At 37.2% G+C, this 20,199-nt stretch overlaps 1 protein-coding gene across 3 annotated transcripts in view; it reads left to right on the forward strand.

Annotated features, from left to right (window-relative positions):
* The window catches only part of LOC124622129 (glucosamine-6-phosphate isomerase), a 122,246-nt gene that overhangs the window by 20,334 nt on the left and 81,713 nt on the right, over positions 1-20,199 (forward strand). For all 3 annotated transcript variants that reach the window (XM_047147745.1, XM_047147748.1, XM_047147746.1), the window contains exon 3: positions 7,762-7,863. In XM_047147745.1, the coding sequence (XP_047003701.1) occupies positions 7,762-7,863 (102 nt within the window). The remainder of the gene's footprint in view (positions 1-7,761; positions 7,864-20,199) is intronic.

Here is a 20,199-nt window from a genome sequence, read left to right on the forward strand (position 1 = left end):
TGTCGGCTTGAATCGCCGTCCTGATTTAATGGATGAAGTGAACATTTGTTAAAGAAAATACATAAAACTGCAGTGAATGATTTTTTTCTCTCTTCATATTTATTGCCACTTTTTTGATGACAACCTTTATAACATGCATGATTTGTCAGTGTTGAACCAGAACAGTAAATTATACTAATTATCAGTTGTTCACTGATGGCAGACCAATATATTACTGTACATGACTGATAGACATAGCCTCATATTTTGGCAGTTCGGCACTAATACATAATGTTGACAATTCGCTGGTAGACCTGGAGTGCATAGTGTGGACTGAACTGAAAATTAAATAATGACAGATAGGTTGTTTGTAATTTCACTGCTGAGGCAACTCACAAAGGAGCTCACATTTTGATAGCTAATCCCGGGCTGACTATATGGTATTGACTGCTGAACACAAACTGAAAATTATGTAATGTTTATGTTTCCCCGCTTGGGCACTGACTAATTGAAAGTTTGTGCACCATGCCTATTTACATACATGTCATATCAAAAATTATAAGTTTTTGGAATACAAGCTTATTACATGTTAGATAGTAGTATAAAAATTGGGAAATTAAAAAGAACAAAGATATATTAGGTAGTGACATAAGTTTGTTTAACTAATAACACTGTAATGAGGATGATTTTAATTTACACAGGAATTCTCAAAGCTCACCAAAAAGTATTGAGAAAGTGAAATTTTCTAATTAGAATAGTTATTAAACTGACAAGTCCTTTTAGTGAAAATTTGCATTTTTGTAACCAACCAGAAAAATCAGGGCTATAAAATTGTGGTGCTGAGTTTTGGAAGCAGTGACATTTTAAGACACACAAAGCTTCTGGAAAAAGTAAAATGTTTGTTGAAAAGAGGAGAACGACGGCTTTCAAATGAGTTATACCAATATAGAAACAAAAAAACTCTTTGCTCATCAAAAATTTCAACTTTGCCTGGTTTGGATGTCTTCAGGTGAACTAACTACAATATTATCGCCAGTAATTGAGAACCTATAGAATGAATGTTTTGATAATCCCTATTTATATAAGAAATTGGAATTTTGAGTAACTATTGTATATGTACTAGTAACAAAAAGAATAAGACAAGAAAAAAGATTAATGTCAGGAGTGGTGTAAGAAAAAGTAGATTAGCTCCCTCCCGTGCTCTGTGGCACAGTGCCTTGTCATCCACAATCCGACTCAGTCAGATGGGGCAGTGGACATTGTCAGTAATTTCATTGTTCTACACTCAGCACCTACCTTAAACTGTTAGCCGTTTCAGGTATGGAAACCTCAGCCGTATGTACAGATAATGCTGTATTGTCAATTGATGTCTGTCATTTATCCAAAAGTGCATGTTGTTAATGAAATTTTTGAGACTGTAACTAACACATCCATCTCAATTTTTGTCTTGCACCCATCAGCATTTTTAATTTTTTAAATGGATATATTTAATCATTGCAATAAACTCTGTTTCTAATCATTGACACACTTTTATCACATGACAACAGCATTTTGACTTATTCTGTAACTTCTAAAATCACTACTGGAAAAATGTTATGTTTATATTCAAGATTTGTAGTGAGATTTGTAGCAGTTTCTATTTATTTCATCTTGCAAATCTAGAATATCACAATGCACAGAAAACATTGGAGCAGCCCAAAAAAGTGTGCACATTTTTTTCACAAGATATTAAATTATTTATTTTCTGTTACTCCAAGTATTGTGACAGGCACATTTAAAAGCACGAAAAAAATAGAACAATTCTTGGCTTTCAGAACTGTTAGTTCCTTTCTCAGGGGGACAGAGGGATATGTTGAGGAAGCCTGGAAGTGAGAGGCAGCTTACACAGACCTCATGTTGAGAGTCCCCACCCCCACCTCTTATGGCCCAAACTGACTCCTCTGTCTGATGCCTCTCCCCACACCTTTGTTAAAACAGGCTGGTCACTCTCAGCTTGTGGTCCGAGTCACCTGCTTCTCCTTTCTAATCTTTGAACCTATCCCTCCTTCCTCCCTGAGAAAATAGTGAACATTTCTGAAAGCTAGGTATAACTCATGTGCTTGTTGCACATTGTGAATATTTACTCATAGTTTCATAGTTTGAAACAGTTTTGTAAACACTGTGATAATGCTGAAACAACTTATAAGTTCAAAAAATATAAATAATCCTTTTAATAGTATAATTCAGCCAATGGCACTCCCTTCACCTGTTGGGAAACCTACTTTGCTCTGTGTCAAGAGGGGACAAACACAAGAGGGTAAGGGTTCTAGTAATCATCAGCAGTTCAGATGTATGCAAATAATGGTACCTCTAAGGGAAATGGCAGCAAGGGATGGAAAGGAACACCAAGCACACTCACTTTGTATGCGTAGGAGCTCATTCGACACATTGAAGAGGTTTTTCCACCAGCCATTGAAGGAAAAAGAGTGTGTCCAACTGCAGATTGTGGTGTCGGTTGGATGGAACAAACAAGCCTGTTGTTGGACTCCAAGGTCATACTTGAATCATTCCAGTGACTGGCAGAGAAGGTTGAGAAGACAAGGCTTGTGCAGAGTGTTTCCACAAGGCTCACTGTATGCAGCATTGTCCCCAGAACTGGTTGTGGCCCCTTGCTTTTGAGTTGAGTGGAAGGACTGAACCAGAGACTTTGAAAGTTATGCTAAAAGCTGGGCTGCAACTTCTGAAAGTTGCTTTGTAATGCTGAGAACTGTAAGGTCCCCCTAAATGGCTCAGGTATGCACTACACATCAGAGGCTGCAACCCATGTAGCTGTGCACACTGTAGGGTGCACACAAGAGTTTTTTATATGTTAGGTGACACTCTGTCCAGTCTATATAATGACAGCTTTAGGAGACCCAGAAATGTAAGTGTAAGATGCAAAAGAATGCCGTCACAGGTGATAGTATTAAAATCCTAGTAGTTAAATGCCGAAACATTCACAACAAAGTTCCAGAGTTTGAAATGCTTCTGAAAACCAGTGAAGCTCACATGATAGCGGGTACAGAAAGCTGATTGAAACCTGAAATTTATAGCAGTGAGATTTTTGGGGAAAATTTAAGTGCATGACGAAAGTATAGGCTAATGGGAAATGGCGATGGTGTATTTGTCACAGTAGCAAGAAACTCAAATCCACTGAAATAGAAACTGAAGCTGCATGTGAGACTGTTTGGACTAGACTCAGTATCAGGGGTGGGCATGAAACCAAAAAATTTAGAGAAAATATTTGTTCACTTGTAGTTAATTTCCCCCGTCATACTGTAATCATCGGTGGAGACTTTAAATATCCAACAATCAATTAGGGAAATTACATTTTTGTTAGTGGTGGACATGACAAGACATCTGGTGTAACATCACTAAATGCCTTTTTGAAAACAACTTAGAACTGGCAGTTTTGAACCCCTCTCATGTTGGAAATGTACTACATGTGGATTTAATAGCAACAAAATGACAAGACCTTTTCACAATGTCCACATCGATACTGGCATCAGAGACCAGGAGACGATCGTGCCAACAATGCCAACAATAATTAACAAAGTACAAACAACTACTACAACAAACAAAAAGATGTATATGTTCAGTAAACTAGACAAAAAAGTGGTAGAGTCTTATCTCAGTGAAGGACTTGAAACTCTGAGCACAGAACAGGACCATATGAACTAAGACTCAAGTTTTAAAGAAAAGTTGACCTTGCGCTGCAGAGATATGTACTCAGTACAACAGCTCATAATGAGAGGGACCCACCATGGTATTCAGTAGCTGTAAAGAAACTTCTAAAGAAACAGAGGCTACTGCATAATAGGTGTAAAATAAAGTATAGGGCTGTAGACAGATACTAAATGAAATGTACTTGGCTGTCATGAGAGCAGTATGTGAAGCCTTCAGTAGCTACTGTTGCAGACTATTGTTAAATTGTCTCTGACTATACCCAAAGAAATTCTGGTTGTATGTAAAACCTGTTACTGGTCCCGATGTTAGTGTCCAGTCTCTTAAAAATGAAAGAATAACTGAAATTGAAGGCAGCAAAACAAAAGTTGAAATCAGGTTGCCCTCCATGGGGTGGGTGCACGCAACGACTGTGGTTATATTGCATTAGATAGAGCAGCAATCACTTGTGAAATTAAGTTGCTTTAATATGACATTTATAGTCACAACGCAGATCAGATTTCGACCTGTGTCAGGTCATTATCAATGCTGTGTGGAATTGTAGCAGTTGTTCGTGCTCAAGTGAATGCTTACACAGTTCAACCAAGGTCTGATGGAATCCATATAACATTCTATACTAAACTTGCAGTTGAATTAGCCTGTCTTTTTAACTAAAATCTATTGGTTGAACTGTGTAAGCTTTCACTTGAGCCCAAACAACTGCTACAATTCCGCGCTGCATTGATAATGACCTGACACAGGTCGAAATCTGATCTGCGTTGTGACTATAAATGTCATATTAAAGCAACTTAATTCCACGACTGATTGCTGCTCTATCTAACCCAAAAGTTGAATTGATTAACTCCATTTTCAAAAGTTCTTTTACAAAGGAAAACTGAAGAGAATTGCCCCAGTTTTGTCATTGTACCACTGAAAGGATGAATGAAATAAGTGTTAGTGTCAGTGGTGTTGAGGAACAGCTGAAACCATTAAAACTGACAAAGCTCCAGAGTCTGATGGAATCCATATCAGATTCTATACTAAACTTGCAGTTGATTTAGCCTGTCTTTTTAACTATAATCTATTGGAGATCCCTTGGGGGAAATAAAGCGTGCCCAGTAGTTGAAAGAAAGAACAGGTCATGCTTGTTTACAGGAAGGGCAGCAGAAGTCATCCACAAAACTACTGTCCAGTATTCTTGACATTGTTTTGAACTGAAATATAATGAGCTATCTTAAGCAATATGACCTCCTCAATGCCAACCAGCATGGATTTCGAAAACATTGATCATGCGAGACCCAACTCACGCTTTTCTCAATGACGTTTTGAAAGATTTGGATCAAGGCAGACAGGTAGATGCAGTATTTCTTGATTTTTGGAAAAGCATTTGACTCAGTACCACATCTACACGTATTTTCAAAAGTGTGATCATATGGTGTATCAGGTGAAATATGTGACTGGATTGAGGATTTCGTGGTAGGGAGGAAACAGCATGTTATCTTGGCTGACAGTCATCAACAGATGAAGAAGTAACTTCAGGTTTTCCCCAGGGAGGTGGGTTGGGACACGTGCTGTTCACATTGTATATTAATGACCTTGTGGAAAATGGGATTGGTAATGTCAGATTTTTTCAGGTGGTGCAGTATTGTCTGGATGAAGCTGCATTAATATTAAGTAAGATCTTGATAACATTTCAAAGTAATGCAAAGATTGGGAACTTGCTTTAAGTGGTCAGGCATGTAAAATGGTGCCTGTCAGAAAGTGAAAAAAATGTAGTATCCTAGGACTGTAATATCAGACCACTGCAGTTCAAATCGTCCAACTAATACAAATACATGGGTGTAACATTTTGTAGGGATATAAAATTGAATGATCACATAGGCTCAGTTGTGGGTAAATCAGGTGGAAAACTTAGATTTATTGGTAGAATACTGGGGAAAAACTATCAGCCTGCAAAAGAGATTGCTTATGAATCGCTCTTGCAAACCATTGTAGTATAGTGCTGAGGGAACGAGCCACGCCAATACGTGGCCTGCAGGTCACAGTAAATGGCACTGCTGTTGTGGGCAAATGTTTGCTTCTGCATGGTCACACATCCGCGTAGCACTGTGCCGGTATTCCTTTGCTGATGAGTACTCGGGTTGACACTTTGCCCCTCAACAGTGCGTCACTGTCCAGGCTCCGAACTGACTGCCAGTTGCTGGAGCTATACTTAAGACTTCAGATGGTATGCCTTTGAGTCTGCGCTTCAAACCACAACACCTGCCACTGCCACTGGTGCTGCCTGTCGGTCAGTGCCGTCTTGCCTCTTCGCCAGGATCGTCAGCTGCTGGACATCCATCTGCTGTACCTGCACTTGGGCCTGTGTCTCTATAGCCACGAGTTTGCAGCCTTGTGGTACAGTGCTGCCTGATCGCTTACAGTACCTCCTGGCCCACCACCACTTCTGACAGTTGTTGACTTCGTCGTAGTGGGCACCCATTAATCATGGTCAGGATGGACTTTGTGGTTGTGGACTTTTGTCCTTGAAGCTGAAGATTAGTAAACAAAGAGTTGTTATTGGAATGTGTGAATTCAATCACTGCCTGTTACACCACTCAACCAACCAAGTTTATTATGCACAAATCCTGGATACACTTTTGTATTGGACTTGATCTTTAATTACATTGAGCAGTTCTCAACAATTTATGGTGGACCAAGTGTGCACACAATATTAGCCAATCTTATTGTTGTCAGTGTAATTTTTCAGCAGCACAGAGTTCACCAAGAACAAATTATGTACAAATAAATCACAGCAAGTAACGGTTCTTTTGAAAATGAACAAAACAGGGAGCTTCTGTAGGTGGATACCTCTATGCCAATACAACACTCTGGAAGTGGGCTGAAGAAAACCCACGTTAGTGCAGGAGAACACTGTTTGTCAGTTTGATGGGGAAGCAACCGTATATGAACCACACTCTCAGTGTACCCGTATGTTATCAGTTCCTTAACTGAAAACACAGCTGTCAGTTGAATTAGGCAGACAGCTAAATACATGTGGTAGCTAAACGACAACTGTAGGTAGAAATGTCCAAATCGTAGTCCAGAAAAAACCCCATAGTGCAGGGTCATCATTGTTATGTACGCTGGAGATCTTGCTGTAAACATCATCTGTTTGTGGCAAATGATGCTGTGATGGGGCAGCAGCAGCCCTTAAATCTGCCACAGGCATTTTTCTACGTGACCTGACATTGGCAGATGTAGCCTTCCTTGCTGCACCTAACATCTCATTTTGTTGATTGATGCATTAATATGTCCATCAAGACTACAAGAATTGTGATTGGAAGAAGTGATTAATGTTTATAATTTTGTGATTTTCAATACTGTGGGTGGAGTTATGTATTTGAGACTGGTTGCTGTAGCTGGTGTGTGTGTGTGTGTGTGTGTGTGTGTGTGTGTGTGTGTGTGTGTTTGAGTAATTCTGCCTTTTTCTGAAAGTTGCTGATTTTGTGCCACACTTAAGTAAAAATCACATGTTCTGTGGATTATTATTTCAGAAAGTCCTTTCACCAGAGGATGGAATTTTTGTGATATTGTACTTATTTTGTTTCATTTTCGGTAACATCCCTTATGATTTTCTGTTTCACTTAATCTGCTAATTGTCTGTTATGTTACATGGCATTTTCTTTATATGATTATTTTTGTTAAGATTTTAAATGCTTTATAATTTTATTAGTTTTACTACTGGATTTCTAACGATTTTCTTCTTGAGGTAAACTTAATTTTTTATGGCAAACATTGTTCTTATTCTAGAGTTTATACCAGTTTTTCTTAGGTATATTTAAACTGGCTCTCACTGCTTTTAGGTGAAACAATATGTTTGTCAAATTTTGATTTGGAAAATTTATTTATGCTGCCATCTGCACATGAGTAGTTGTCAGTAACAATTTTGCATTTGCAGTTACTGCTATTACTATATTCCACAGCTGCAGAACAAAGAACTTCAATGATAAGGGAGCTATTAATGGAAATTGTGTTCATGCTAGTTGCACATTTTAGATGGTAGAGTGTATATATGTCAATGGGAAAAACACTCCATTCATAAAGAATTTTAATTTTTAGGTGGAACACCACTGGGCATGTACAAAAAGCTTATAGAATATCACAAAGCTGGAAAAATATCCTTCAAATATGTGAAGACTTTCAACATGGATGAATATGTTGGTATGTAGATATTTGTTTGACATTTGCTCTTATTGGTCACATTAATCCCAAGAAGGCTGCATCTTTACGTGCATGGGTTTTATGATAGTTCAGACACTAGAACTGTTCTCGTCCTTTTTATATGTATAAATAGGTATTGTATTGCAAAATTGCTAGCTTTCGGAATCAAGAACTCCAGTTTTTGTTGAAGAGAGAGAAGGGATGGTGGAAAACAGACCGTTGCAGCATAAGTATACAGAAATTGTCTACAAACAACCAAGAGTCAAGGGAGACTTACCCAGACAAGATGAAAGGAAGGAAAGGTCTTATTGTACTGAATAGGGTTGAAAATATGGCAGAGAGGGTAATAGGCAAGCCTGAAATGAGATGACTCCCACCTGAGTCCATCGAGCTGCTTACCCTATCCATCCCATTTACTCAATCTTCCACATTTTCTCAAAGATCCACTAACCCAACCATCCTAGTTGTCACAAAGTTGCTGGCTCCAAAGCACCCAATGAAAGTGGCTTTGGTGCATCATTGTCTGCAACTAGTTGTTTAAAAACTTCCTGCTTGTTATAAAAAATATGTTTTGATAATCGAAAATGTAGATGAGGACTCATACCCAGTTCTCCTGCTTTTCACAAGAAAACACCTTAATAATCAATCTGCCTGATCTCACCTCCACGGTCAACTTAAACTTTCATGGTCACTGATATTTCTAACTGTGCTATCTGAACAACAGGACTAGGGGTACATGGTGAAAGGATTTGATGGACGGCTGCGACTTATCCTGCCACAAGGAATATTAAAGCATTTTGGAGTTGAAAGAGACTATCAGGTTGACAGTTGCTTCACTTTTTTTATGAGAAATATTTGTTGTAATTGCTGTTTTTATTTTGTTTTGTATGCCATATTTTAGGGTGCAGTCCATATCATTTTGTAAATCTTGGCTGTCTTTTGCTGACAGTCTCTTAGCTCCTGTTATCTTGACCATGTCAGTGTCAAATTTCTTGTCATACTTCTGGTGTTTCTGCCAAAACTTGATGTATGAATGTACTGGTACAGGTGTGGTGGTTACAGACAAGAAACAGTTCGTAGAATTTTAACATAGTTTGGATATATTCTCCAGTACAAGTGAAAGTTGAGGCAACCTTCCCATTATGGGAGCTTCAAGGTGTAATGAAACAGATAAACACTCTCCAAGAGGCAGCAGAAAAAGCTGGATTACAAACTTTCTCTGAAAAAACAACACATGGCCAATGTGGAAGCGGCACAGAAATGTGTGGAACCAAAGAATGGAAACATATTGGAAGTTTCAGAATTAAAGTACTTGGTAGAAATAATCCACCAGATTCTCTGGACAAAGCAGCAAACATAAACAAGACTATAAAAATGTAAATGGTATTCCATGTAACAAAGAACACATACAATAAACAATTCTGATCTATTCATACTGAGGTATTCATGATGTGATTAAAAGCAGGTGTCTTTATGATCAAAATGCCTCACCATAAACACAGCCAAACAAATAAATAATTTCAAGAAGAAGAAAAGAAAGAAGAATAAGTTTAAAAAATTGGGGATAAAGTATGGAAAAGGGATTTGGAAACTGAAAAGCAACAAGGAAATGTTTGAAAAAGAAAACTGAGAATATGATAGCTGCAATGAGAAAGCAGATGATTACATTTTATGACCACGTAAAAGGAACAGATAACAAGAAGCTAATAAAAAATATTCAACTTATTTGACAAAAATCCAGAAATTTTGTGGTTTATAGAAGTTAAGAAAGACCTACAGGTTTTGGGAATAACAAACAAAGACACAGAAAACAGACATGAATTCTGAGAAAAGGCACAGAAAGTCAAGAGTTTCCAGAAGAAAAAACAAAAAGAAGAGAGGTGGGACAAGGACAGAAGAAAGAAGAGAACAAAAGAAAAGAGTTAGTTAGATAGTTAGTTTCATGTTCCATGGATCATTTGTTCGATAAATAATAATGATGCAGAATGAGTCTTTTATAGTCACATCACAATTATTTTGTATACATGCCTACATGCTTATCATGTACAAATTGTTGTTGTTGTTGTTATTTGTGTGTGTGTGTATGTGTGTGTGTGTGTGTGTGTGTTCCTACACACCACCTTTTACACATTACAGTAATAGAAATTCTTGCACAGAATAGAAGGAGTTGTCAGTGAAGAATTGTTGAAAAGCCAAAAAAGGGGAAGAATATGATGTCATGATCTTCTATTTCATGTGGTTTTGAGTTGCCCAAATTCGAATAATAATAATAATCCTGTTTACAATACATTACTAGTTTCCCTGTTTCTAACAGAACTTTCCAATTCTAGAATCTGGATATAGAGATAATTTGTAGGAAGAGTAACTAGTTAGGTATGATTCAATTTCTTTTTGAATTGTTTGGAATTCTCAGTTTCTTTATTTATGTTGGATGGCAGCTTGTTGAATATATTTGCACCAGAGTACATAACTCCATTCTGAGCCACAGGCAAAGAGATCAAGTCTGTATGAAATCTGTTCTTGTGTCTTGTGTTGTAATCTCGTAGATCAGAATTCAGCTCAGGTGAAAATGTTTTTTGTTATCCACAACAAAAATCACTAAGTAGCGCATGTACTAAGAAGTGAGTCTAAGAATTCCAAAATTCCTAAGAGACCTCTTTGAGATGTGCAGTTATCTACAACAATATTCTTTCTGCTCACTTCTGCTGTATGAAAACTTTATTTACTTTAGGTGAAGTGTTCCAGAATGTAATTCCACGAGACAACAGCAAAAGAAAATATACAGAATAAGCTAAATGCTCTTTTTCTTTAGGTCATCACAATGAGAGAGACTTCTAAGTATAAAATATGGTGAATTGAGATTGTTACTTATTTTATCTATGTCTTGACTTGGTTTTAACTTATTATCCAGTCACACCCCAAGAAATTTCGCACACAGTGTTCCATCCAATGTATGATCATGAATGTCTATTTCTGGAACTAGCAAATGTTTTTTGCTTGATTTAAAATGAATAATACGAATTGTTGTGAGATTAAGATCTAATTGCTTGCTGTAAGCGAGTTGTATGTCTGTTCAGTTACCACTGAGATTTATTTGATGTAGTTGGGGTTGGGCTCCTTATAATGACTGTGTCATCAGGAAATTTTACAGTTTTTAAACTCCCCTTCAAATTCATGTGGAGGTCATTTACTGAGATTAAGAAACAATAGACCCTGTAGTGATTGCCATTCACAGTTTAATTTCATGTCTGCACCTCAGCTTTCTGTGTTTTGTGTAAGACTCCATCTGTGCAAGATGGATGCCATTATTAATTGGTCAAGTTGTGTACTACACAAGCAAAGGCTTTGGGAAGATCTCATTTATTGTTGCTGGTATGGTCTTCAGTCTGAAGACTGGTTTGATGCAGCTCTCCACACTGCTGTATCCTGTGCAAACTTCTTCATCTCCAAATAACTACTGCAAACTACATTCTTTTGAACATACTCACTGCATTCATCTCTTGGTCTCCCTCTGCTAATTCCCTTCCCCACCCCCTCCTCACCACTTCCCTCCAATATTAAAGTAATGGTCCCTTGATGTCTCAGGATGTGCCCTATCAACTGATCCCTTCTTTAATCAGTTTTTGTCACAAATTTATTTTCTCCCCAATTCTAGTCAGTACATCTTCATTAGTTACATGATCTACCCACCTAATCTTCAGTATTCTTTTGTAGTACCACATTTCAAAAGCTTCTATTCTTTTCTTGTCTGAACTGTTTATCATCCACGTTTCACTTTCATACAAGGCTACACTCTAGACAAGTACCTTTTGAAAAGACTTCCTAACCCTTAAATCTGTATTTGGTGTTAACAAATTTCTTTTTGTCAGAAATGTTTTTCTTGCCATTCCTCTCTGCTTCGGCCATCAGTTATTTTACAGCCCACATAACAAAACTCATCTACTACTTTCAGTGTTTCATTTCGTAATAGAATTCCTTCAACATTGCCTGATTTAATTCGGCTGTGTTCTGTTACCCTTGTTTTGCCTTTGTTGACATTCATCTTATACCCTACTTTCAAGACATGGTCCATTCTGTTTAACTGCTCTTCCAGGTTCTTCGCTATCTTTGACAGAATTGCAACATCATCTGCAATCCCCAGTCTTTATTTCTGCTCCCTGATCTTTAATTCCTTCTCCAAATTTTTCTTTGGTTTTCTTTACTGCTTGCTCAATGTACAGAGTGAATAACATCGGGGGTGGGCTACAACTCTGTCTGAATCCCTTCTCAACCACTGCTTCATTTCCAGGCCCCTTGACTCTTACAATTGCCATCTGTTTTCTGTATAAGTTGTGTATAACCTTTTGCTCCCTATATTTTACTCCTACCACTTTTGAATTTCAAAGAGCAAGTTGCAATCACTATTGTCAAAAGCTTTCACCAAATCTACAGCAGATATAAATGTAAGTTTGCCTTTCCTTAACTTGTCTTTTAGGATAAGCTGTCAGGTCTGTACTGTTTCACACATTCCTACATTTCCCCAGAATCCATACTGATCTTCCTTTAGGTCAACTTCTACCAGTTTTTTTTCATTCTTCTTCTGTAAATAATATGAGTTAACGTTTTTTCAGCCATGACTTAGCAGACTGGTAGTTCAATAATATTCACACCTGTCTTTGGTATTGGGGTTATTTATTTTCTGCTTGAAGTCTGAGAATATATTGCCTGTCTCCCATATCGTTTTTATCCGGTGGAATAATTTTGACATGGTTGTTCTTCTGGATATTTAACAATTCTGTGGGACTGTCATCTGCTCCAGTAGTCTTATATTTACTTCCGTCTTTTAGTATGTTGTCAAACAATGGAAAATCCAGGATGGAATACAACAATTTCAGTATGTTGTGTACTTCTTTAGCTTCGCATCTGCCTTCTTATTTTCATCCACTTCCTCTTCCTTTTTATAATATTGTCTTCAAGCTTCTTTCCTTTTTGTAGCCTTTCTGTATATTCTCTCCACCTTCCAGCCTTCCATTCTTTCCTTAGTCCGAATCCGTCCATCCTGATTTAGGTTTTCCGTGATTTCCCTAAATCGCTCCAGGCAAATGCCGGGATGGTTCCTTTGAAAGGGCACAGCCGACTTCCTTCCCCGTCCTTCCCTAATCTGATGAGACCGATGACCTTGCTGTTTTGTCTCTTCCCCCAAACAATCCTGTCCAATCCAATCTTTCCTTAGTACTTCCTTGCCATCTTAGTTCTTAAGATACATACAACTGTTTCTCTTAAATTTGCAGTACATGGTATCTATATTTCCCATAACCATGCATGCTGCTACAGTTATGCACTTCTCCTCTTGCAGTCCCTGCTTTGCCATTTTTCACTATCTGTATACATTTTTTGTCTGTTTCATCTGTTGAATTTTTTTGTATTTTCTTCTTTTGTCAGTTAAATACAGTATCTCATCTGTTATCGAAGGATTTCTACTGGATTGTGTATTTTTGCCTAGTTGATCCTCTGCTTCAGTCACTGTTTCACCTTTCAGAACCACTCATTTATCCTCTATTGCAGGGCCAGCCATGGCATGCCAGATTTCATGCGTGCAGGGTGTGCTGGTTGCGGGTAGGCCAGGGGCTGACCTCTCACTCAGCTTTGCTTGGTCCTTCTCAGAAGTACATGGAATAGTGCAACATTTCATTTAGCATTGCGGTGAAACGTTTTTCGGCTGGCACAACTCTCTGAATTTGGCAGAATTGTGCTGTTTAACTTCTGCTGTTCGTTCGTAGTATGAACCACAGTCACAGATTCAGTGGTTGTTTGCACAAAATAAAGAGGCAGTCTAATGATCTATCGTTGCAGTCATTTAAAATGGATGGGAATGACAGAAGTGAGGGATGAGAATTATGAGTTCGCATAAGTAACAGATATTGCATATTTGCTATGAAGCATTATTACAATATCATGCAGGAAGAATTTAAAGATTAATTGTTAATGAAAGAGCAAAAACTAAAAATGATTGACAAAAAAGGATTCATTGTTCTGTACATAAAAAGGCACCTAGTGCTAAATTTGAAGGACTGGAGCATGTGAAGAAATGAGTGGTACAAATAGTGAAATTTCTGAAGTCGCATGCATTATTCAATCGTCAGTTGCAAGCATTTTCGATGGAACTGAACAAAGAGTATGGAGACTTCATATATTACTGGAAAGTACGTTGGGGCCTGCCTGGAATGATTTTTCAATTTAAAACTTGCTATTATTTAATTTATGAAGGAAAAAGGAATGCAGGAACAAAAATTAGAACATCTGGAATGGATCACAGACTTCACATTTTAAGTAGACTTGATTGTACACTGCCCACAATCAGACACTGCAAATCATGTTGTAGAAGGGACATATTCTGACAAAGACAATTCACTTCCCTAAGTTCATTGGCATTAAAGAAAATGTGAGGTTTGAAGAATTCATTGTGGCCCTGAAAGAATTACAAGGATAGTCTTATAAAGATTTTGAGTACACTGTCAATCTTGCATCTGTTTCCGTGTGTTTCAGTTGAAAGTGCCCCTGTGCGTGTACTGATGTAACTGATTAACCTGCAAGGTAATACCAGTTTTAATGACAAATCTTTTTACATTAAAAATGTCCAGGCTATCTACATTACTTTCCTCAGGCAGAGTTTACAAGTCTCTACAATGAGGTTGCAAAGGTGCTACATTTGTGTGAAAGACCTGTTGTAAGTTATGAAACTACATAAGTCATGATATGTGGCAATTTGAGTGCAAAACTCTGTGAAATTCTCTGTGTCTGTCCTTATTTTGACACTTTTTACCAGATAAAAATTATATTATGTCTTCAGTGCACCAAACAATTAAATAATACTGAAAATTTGTTTTCTTTGTGACCTATGTTGTTGTGAAGATGTTAAGAAATGTGGAACATAAAACCAAGTAGAATGCAGTGCAACTGGACTCTCATTTAAGTGCAACATGTTCCCAATTTTCTCCTCTTCCCCCTCTTCACACTCAGACAGCATGGCATGGTGTTTGGGGAGGGGGGGAAGGAATGTGAAGCGAGGCTGAACATACATTGCTACATAAATTAAAATGTGAGAAACTGTACAGGAAAGTGGTTATATGTGCTGACTTCAACATAGATGTAAGGACTGATGACAAATTTTCTTCACACTTAAAGAACCTGGTAGCCACAAATGGGCTAAATCTCAATTTTGATCAGTATACAAGAATTACAGCAAGCTCTGCAACATGAATTGACAATATTGTAAGTAGTTATAATTATTATGTAAAAGAAAAGTTTCTTCTAGATTTAGGAGTATCAGACCATAAAGCACTATTGTATCACTACCGAAGCAAAATTCAGTCTGCACAACAAAAAGATGTAGGAATTTCAGTCAAGAAAATGTGGAAGTATTTTGCAAAAAACTAAACCAAACCAAGTGGACAGTCAGCAAACACACTTCCACAAGTGACAATTACAATAACTTTTTAACTGAATTCTTGGGTATATTCAATGAATGCTTCCCTTTTGTAACAGTGAGGACCAGGTCCCAAAAAAGTAGATCCTGGGTAACAAAAGGAATTAGAGTGTCTAGTGCTACTAAGAGGAAACTGCATATGGAGGCAAAAGTAAATCGAAGCCCTCAATTTCTTAAGTATGTAAGCACATACAAAAAAACATTTGACAAAATAGTTAAACTAGCAAAATATACTGCAAATAACGACTTCATTTCAAATGCAAAAAACAAATCAAAAGCTGTTTGGTCTGTTATAAGAAGTGAAATTGGCAGTGAGGCAGAGAGAAAATGCCCTTCTAAAATAGTGATAAATGGTAGAGCTGTTACAGAACCCAGTGCCATTTGTGAATCATTCAATGACTTTTTCATAAACTGTAACAAATTTGGTGACTGTTCACCACCAAATACAAAGCCCAATATGACAGATAGCAATTGCACATGTTTTAAGTTTTCTCATGTTTCCATCTCAGATGTCATCAAAATCATAATGTCCCAAAAAAATTCAAAATCTGCGGGGTGGGATGAGGTCCCCACTGAAATAATAAAAATAGTCCGTCACAGTATTGCATATCCACTCTCTTTCATAATCAACCAGTCATTTGATGAGGGATGTTTCCCAGATCGATTAAAATATGCAGAAGTTCGGCCCATACACAAAAAAGGCAAACAAGATGAATTGGGCAACTATAGGCCAATCTCACTGTTACCAATTTTCTCAAAAATATTTGAAAGAGCTGCATGTGATCAGATTGAAAATCACAATTCATCTAACAGCATTATCTTAGGCAATCAATATGGTTTCAGAAAAGGCCGCAGCACAATCCATGCAATAAATGAATTAGTCACAAAAGTCAGCAGATGTCTTGATGATAGAATGTGTGTGTCAGGCATCTTTTGTGACCTGTCCAAAGCCTTCGACACAGTAAATCATGACCTGCTTCTCCAAAAATTGGCACGCTATGGTTTTCAAGGCAAATCTCTTAGCTGGATGTCATCATACTTGGCAAACAGAAAACAAAGAGTACTTATTAACATCAATGGCAAGAAATTTCTCTCAGGCTGGAAAAACACTCAATTAGGTGTTCCACAAGGCTCAATATTAGGGCCACTGCTTTTTCTATATTATATTAATGATATGCCATGTCAGGTCCAGTCTGATACTATCCTCTATGCAGATGACTCAACAGCTGTAGTCTGTTGTAAAAATGAGGTAGACCTAATTCGTCATATTGAACAAACACTTGGGGAAGTGGAGGCATGGGTCAAAAACAATAACTTGACATTAAACTTTACAAAAACAGAAATTGTTCATTTTACCACAAAACAATCTGCACAGTCTATAAGTGAAATAAGGTATATGGACAAAAAATTAGAGACTGCAGACTGTGTCAAATTCCTTGGCGTGTTAGTCAATAAAAACCTGTTATGGAGTCGCCATGTAGACAACATACTGGGTCGACTGAATAGCCTTGTATATATTATGAATATCTTGTATAGTATTACTGATTTAGCTGTAAGAAAAACTGTATATAATGCATATTTTGTTTCAGTCATTAGGTACAGTATAATTTTCTGGGGCTCTGAAAAAACAAATTTACTTAGACCTTTTAGACTACAAAAAAGAATCATCTGGGCAATGGTGGGAGCAAAACCAAAGCAACACTGCAAACCTTTATTTGTAAAACTGGATCTAATGAGCATTCCAAGCATATACATCTATGAAACTCTCACTTTCACGAAAAGAAACCCACAACTTTTTGAGGGCAACTTCTTCTTGCATCAATATGATACAAGACATAGAACGAGCTACATGTTACCTACCCACCATTTAAAATCATATGAAAAAACCCCATACTATATGGGCATGAAATTTGTAAATAAAATATGAAAAGATATGGATGACCCAAATGTAAAAGGCACCAAAAGAGACCTGGAAAAATATCTGAAAGATAAATGTTACTATAGTGTAGAAGATTTCATGAATGGTAACAATGCATTATAATTGTAATTAAAATACCTCTTTGAAGATGTTACACCATGTATATTATTAGTTTATTGTATTTTTAGTATTGTTATATATAGTGTAAAAACTGACAAGTCACCTATGTCACAATCTTTGATTGTATAAGGCATGTTATGTGATAATAAAAATTGAATTGAATTGAATTGAACTGTTGCACTCACGCCCCACACATGGCCCTTGGCTGTCCCTGCTCTGTTGTATTCATTTTCATTGCTTCAGTAAGTACTTGTCCAGTGTTTCCTTCAAAACTCTCAATAACCTCTGCAACTTTTCAGCTAATTCAGATCATTAATTTCTTTCCATTATGCAATTTATTCAGCTTTAATATGTGATTCCCTAGCAATAAATCATGGTCAAAGCCCACATCTGCCCCAGGAAATGTTTTACAGTTGCAAATCTAGTAATTTCCCAGACATCATAGTTTTTAAACTAATGCCTGCTTCTTATGCATACAGTGTCTGCAGAAGTAAATCTAATGTGTTTGTATTCATTACTTTATTTGTGATTACAACATGTACTGCCCCTGTGAGGAAATAATTATTGAATTTTGTGGCCAGCTGCTTGAATTTGTCACCATTTCTGTCACCGCTATTTCCTCATGACTCAGTTTCATTTGGCCGGCTATTTTCATTTCCTTGTTGTTTAATAATGTTTCAAACAGTTTTTACTTTATTCTTGACACATTTTATTTTTCGTGCATAGTGGTTGAGAATCACGTTTTACTGAATTAATGAAATTAATACTTGTTAATTAGTTTTGAAATTCCCTTATGCAAGGTGAAAGGAAATTGAAATTAGAGCCAGTCAAGGCTGGAAATGAGATTTCTGGATTGGAAGCAGCAGGATGTATTGACAAAACCTTTTTTTTAAATTTGTAACACAAGCAACCACATTAGTACTTGCTCAGAATGAGTAAGGAAAATACTTTCCACCAACACACAGCACTATCGGTAGAACACTCTTAGTGTTCAGCTGATTCTTTAAGTTAAAGTTTAAAATTTACATAATTTACAAAATTTAAAATAAAGAAACTGAAACAGGCAATATAAAAAAAAAAGAAAAAAGAAACTGACCTGGGTCATTGACAGGCACACACAAAAGAGAAAGAAAACTTGGTAGTTTTCAGAACAAATCCTTTGTCGAGCTAGAACGTGCTCACAAACGCATTCACATCTGTGCGTGCGTGTGCGCCCCCCCCCCCCCCCCCCCCTGCGCCCACCACACACACACACACACACACACACACACACACACACACACAGTGTCACAACATTGCTCATTGTGCTGATTGAACCTAGATTCCATGAGAGGAGATGCATACTTCACCAGTTCAGTGTTCATGTTGCTTTCTGGTACCTTCCTGTTTTTCATGTTTTGCAGCACATATTTTAATTCTGTCATTTCTATTTTGTGTACAGTTCCTTCTTCCTCCTCTTCAGATGTTAAAACTTGTTCTTCTAAGTTTCCATTTGTTTTATACTCTTCTGCTGAGAGCTTCTTATAGTCATCTAGCTGTCGTAAGTTACTTATCACGTCAATTTCATATTATCTTTTGCATCTGGATTCCAGTACTTCATAAGTTTATATGCAAATTCTTATCTGTTGTGAATATTGTTTACTATTTGTGAAATGAATCTGTCCCATTTATCTTGTTTAATTGAACTGCAGAGTAACTTCATTCCTGTTGTAATGCTCTTGTATTCATCTTTACTTCCTGCTGTTTTCTTTTGTAGCCATTTAAGATACGCACAGTAACCGGGGCAGAGAGAGAGGGTAGTAATCAGTAATACACTATTTTATTGGCATTCAGAAACCAGCCTAAACATTTACAGAGGTAAGAGCATACAGAGTAGCAGAACTAAATACAGATCACTGTATGCTAATGACAATAGTAAACATTAAAGCCTGATGGATGAAAATAAAGTCTAATAAAAGTAATCACCAAAAGCAATGGAGAACTTCACATGCTCAAAGAAACCTCTATTAAAAAAATTATACAAGGACCATCTGAATAAATATAATGGTGAAAGGAGACAAACTATAACAGGAAAAGCTGCCTTAGAGGTTATTGGATACGGAAGTGAAAGCAAACAAATTAAATAAGGGATGTAGGAGACTGAATAAAGAAAAGGAAAAAGTTGATTCATAATATGGAAGTTATTTGAAGCATGAAAAATCTCTCAGGAACTTCCCATTATTTATAATATTTCTCCATTATTTCCCACAATGTTATCTATTGGGTTATTTCCCATACTTCCATTCATGCCGCCACCATTGATGATGACGTTTGTTTTATATGAATGTGTGGTGTTGCCTTGCAGGCCAATGAAGCCACAATCTTCAGTGTCAATGAACTCAACCTCCAATAGGAATCTAAAATTATTGATCATAGTGGACATGGACAGCTATTGCTGGCAGCTGGTGCTAGGTGGGAATGTTGTTGGTCAGGGAGCATGCCGAGATAGTCCACACATTTTCAAAAAACACTGTGTCCAGGTGACGCAGTGGTTAACACAATTGCCCAGTAAGTAGGAGATCTGGGGTTCAAGTACAAGTCCCACGCACATTTTCACTCATTGCCACTGATTCTGCATGGAGTCCTGATGCAAGTGATATCATTAATTCCTTTCCTTTCCTTTCCTTTCCTTTCCTTTCCTTTCCTTTCCTTTCTCCCACCTCCCCCTTCAATTTACATAAGTAATTGGTTTTTTTAATAGTATTTACTTTTACTTGCAGTGTTTCATTATAATTTTGTGTATCTTTTCTTTTCTTCCTTCTGAGGAGTAGGTGCACACTATAGGTAGATACAC

The sequence above is a fragment of the Schistocerca americana genome, chromosome 7 (genome assembly GCF_021461395.2).
Source record: "Schistocerca americana isolate TAMUIC-IGC-003095 chromosome 7, iqSchAmer2.1, whole genome shotgun sequence".
NCBI lineage: Eukaryota > Metazoa > Arthropoda > Insecta > Orthoptera > Acrididae > Schistocerca > Schistocerca americana.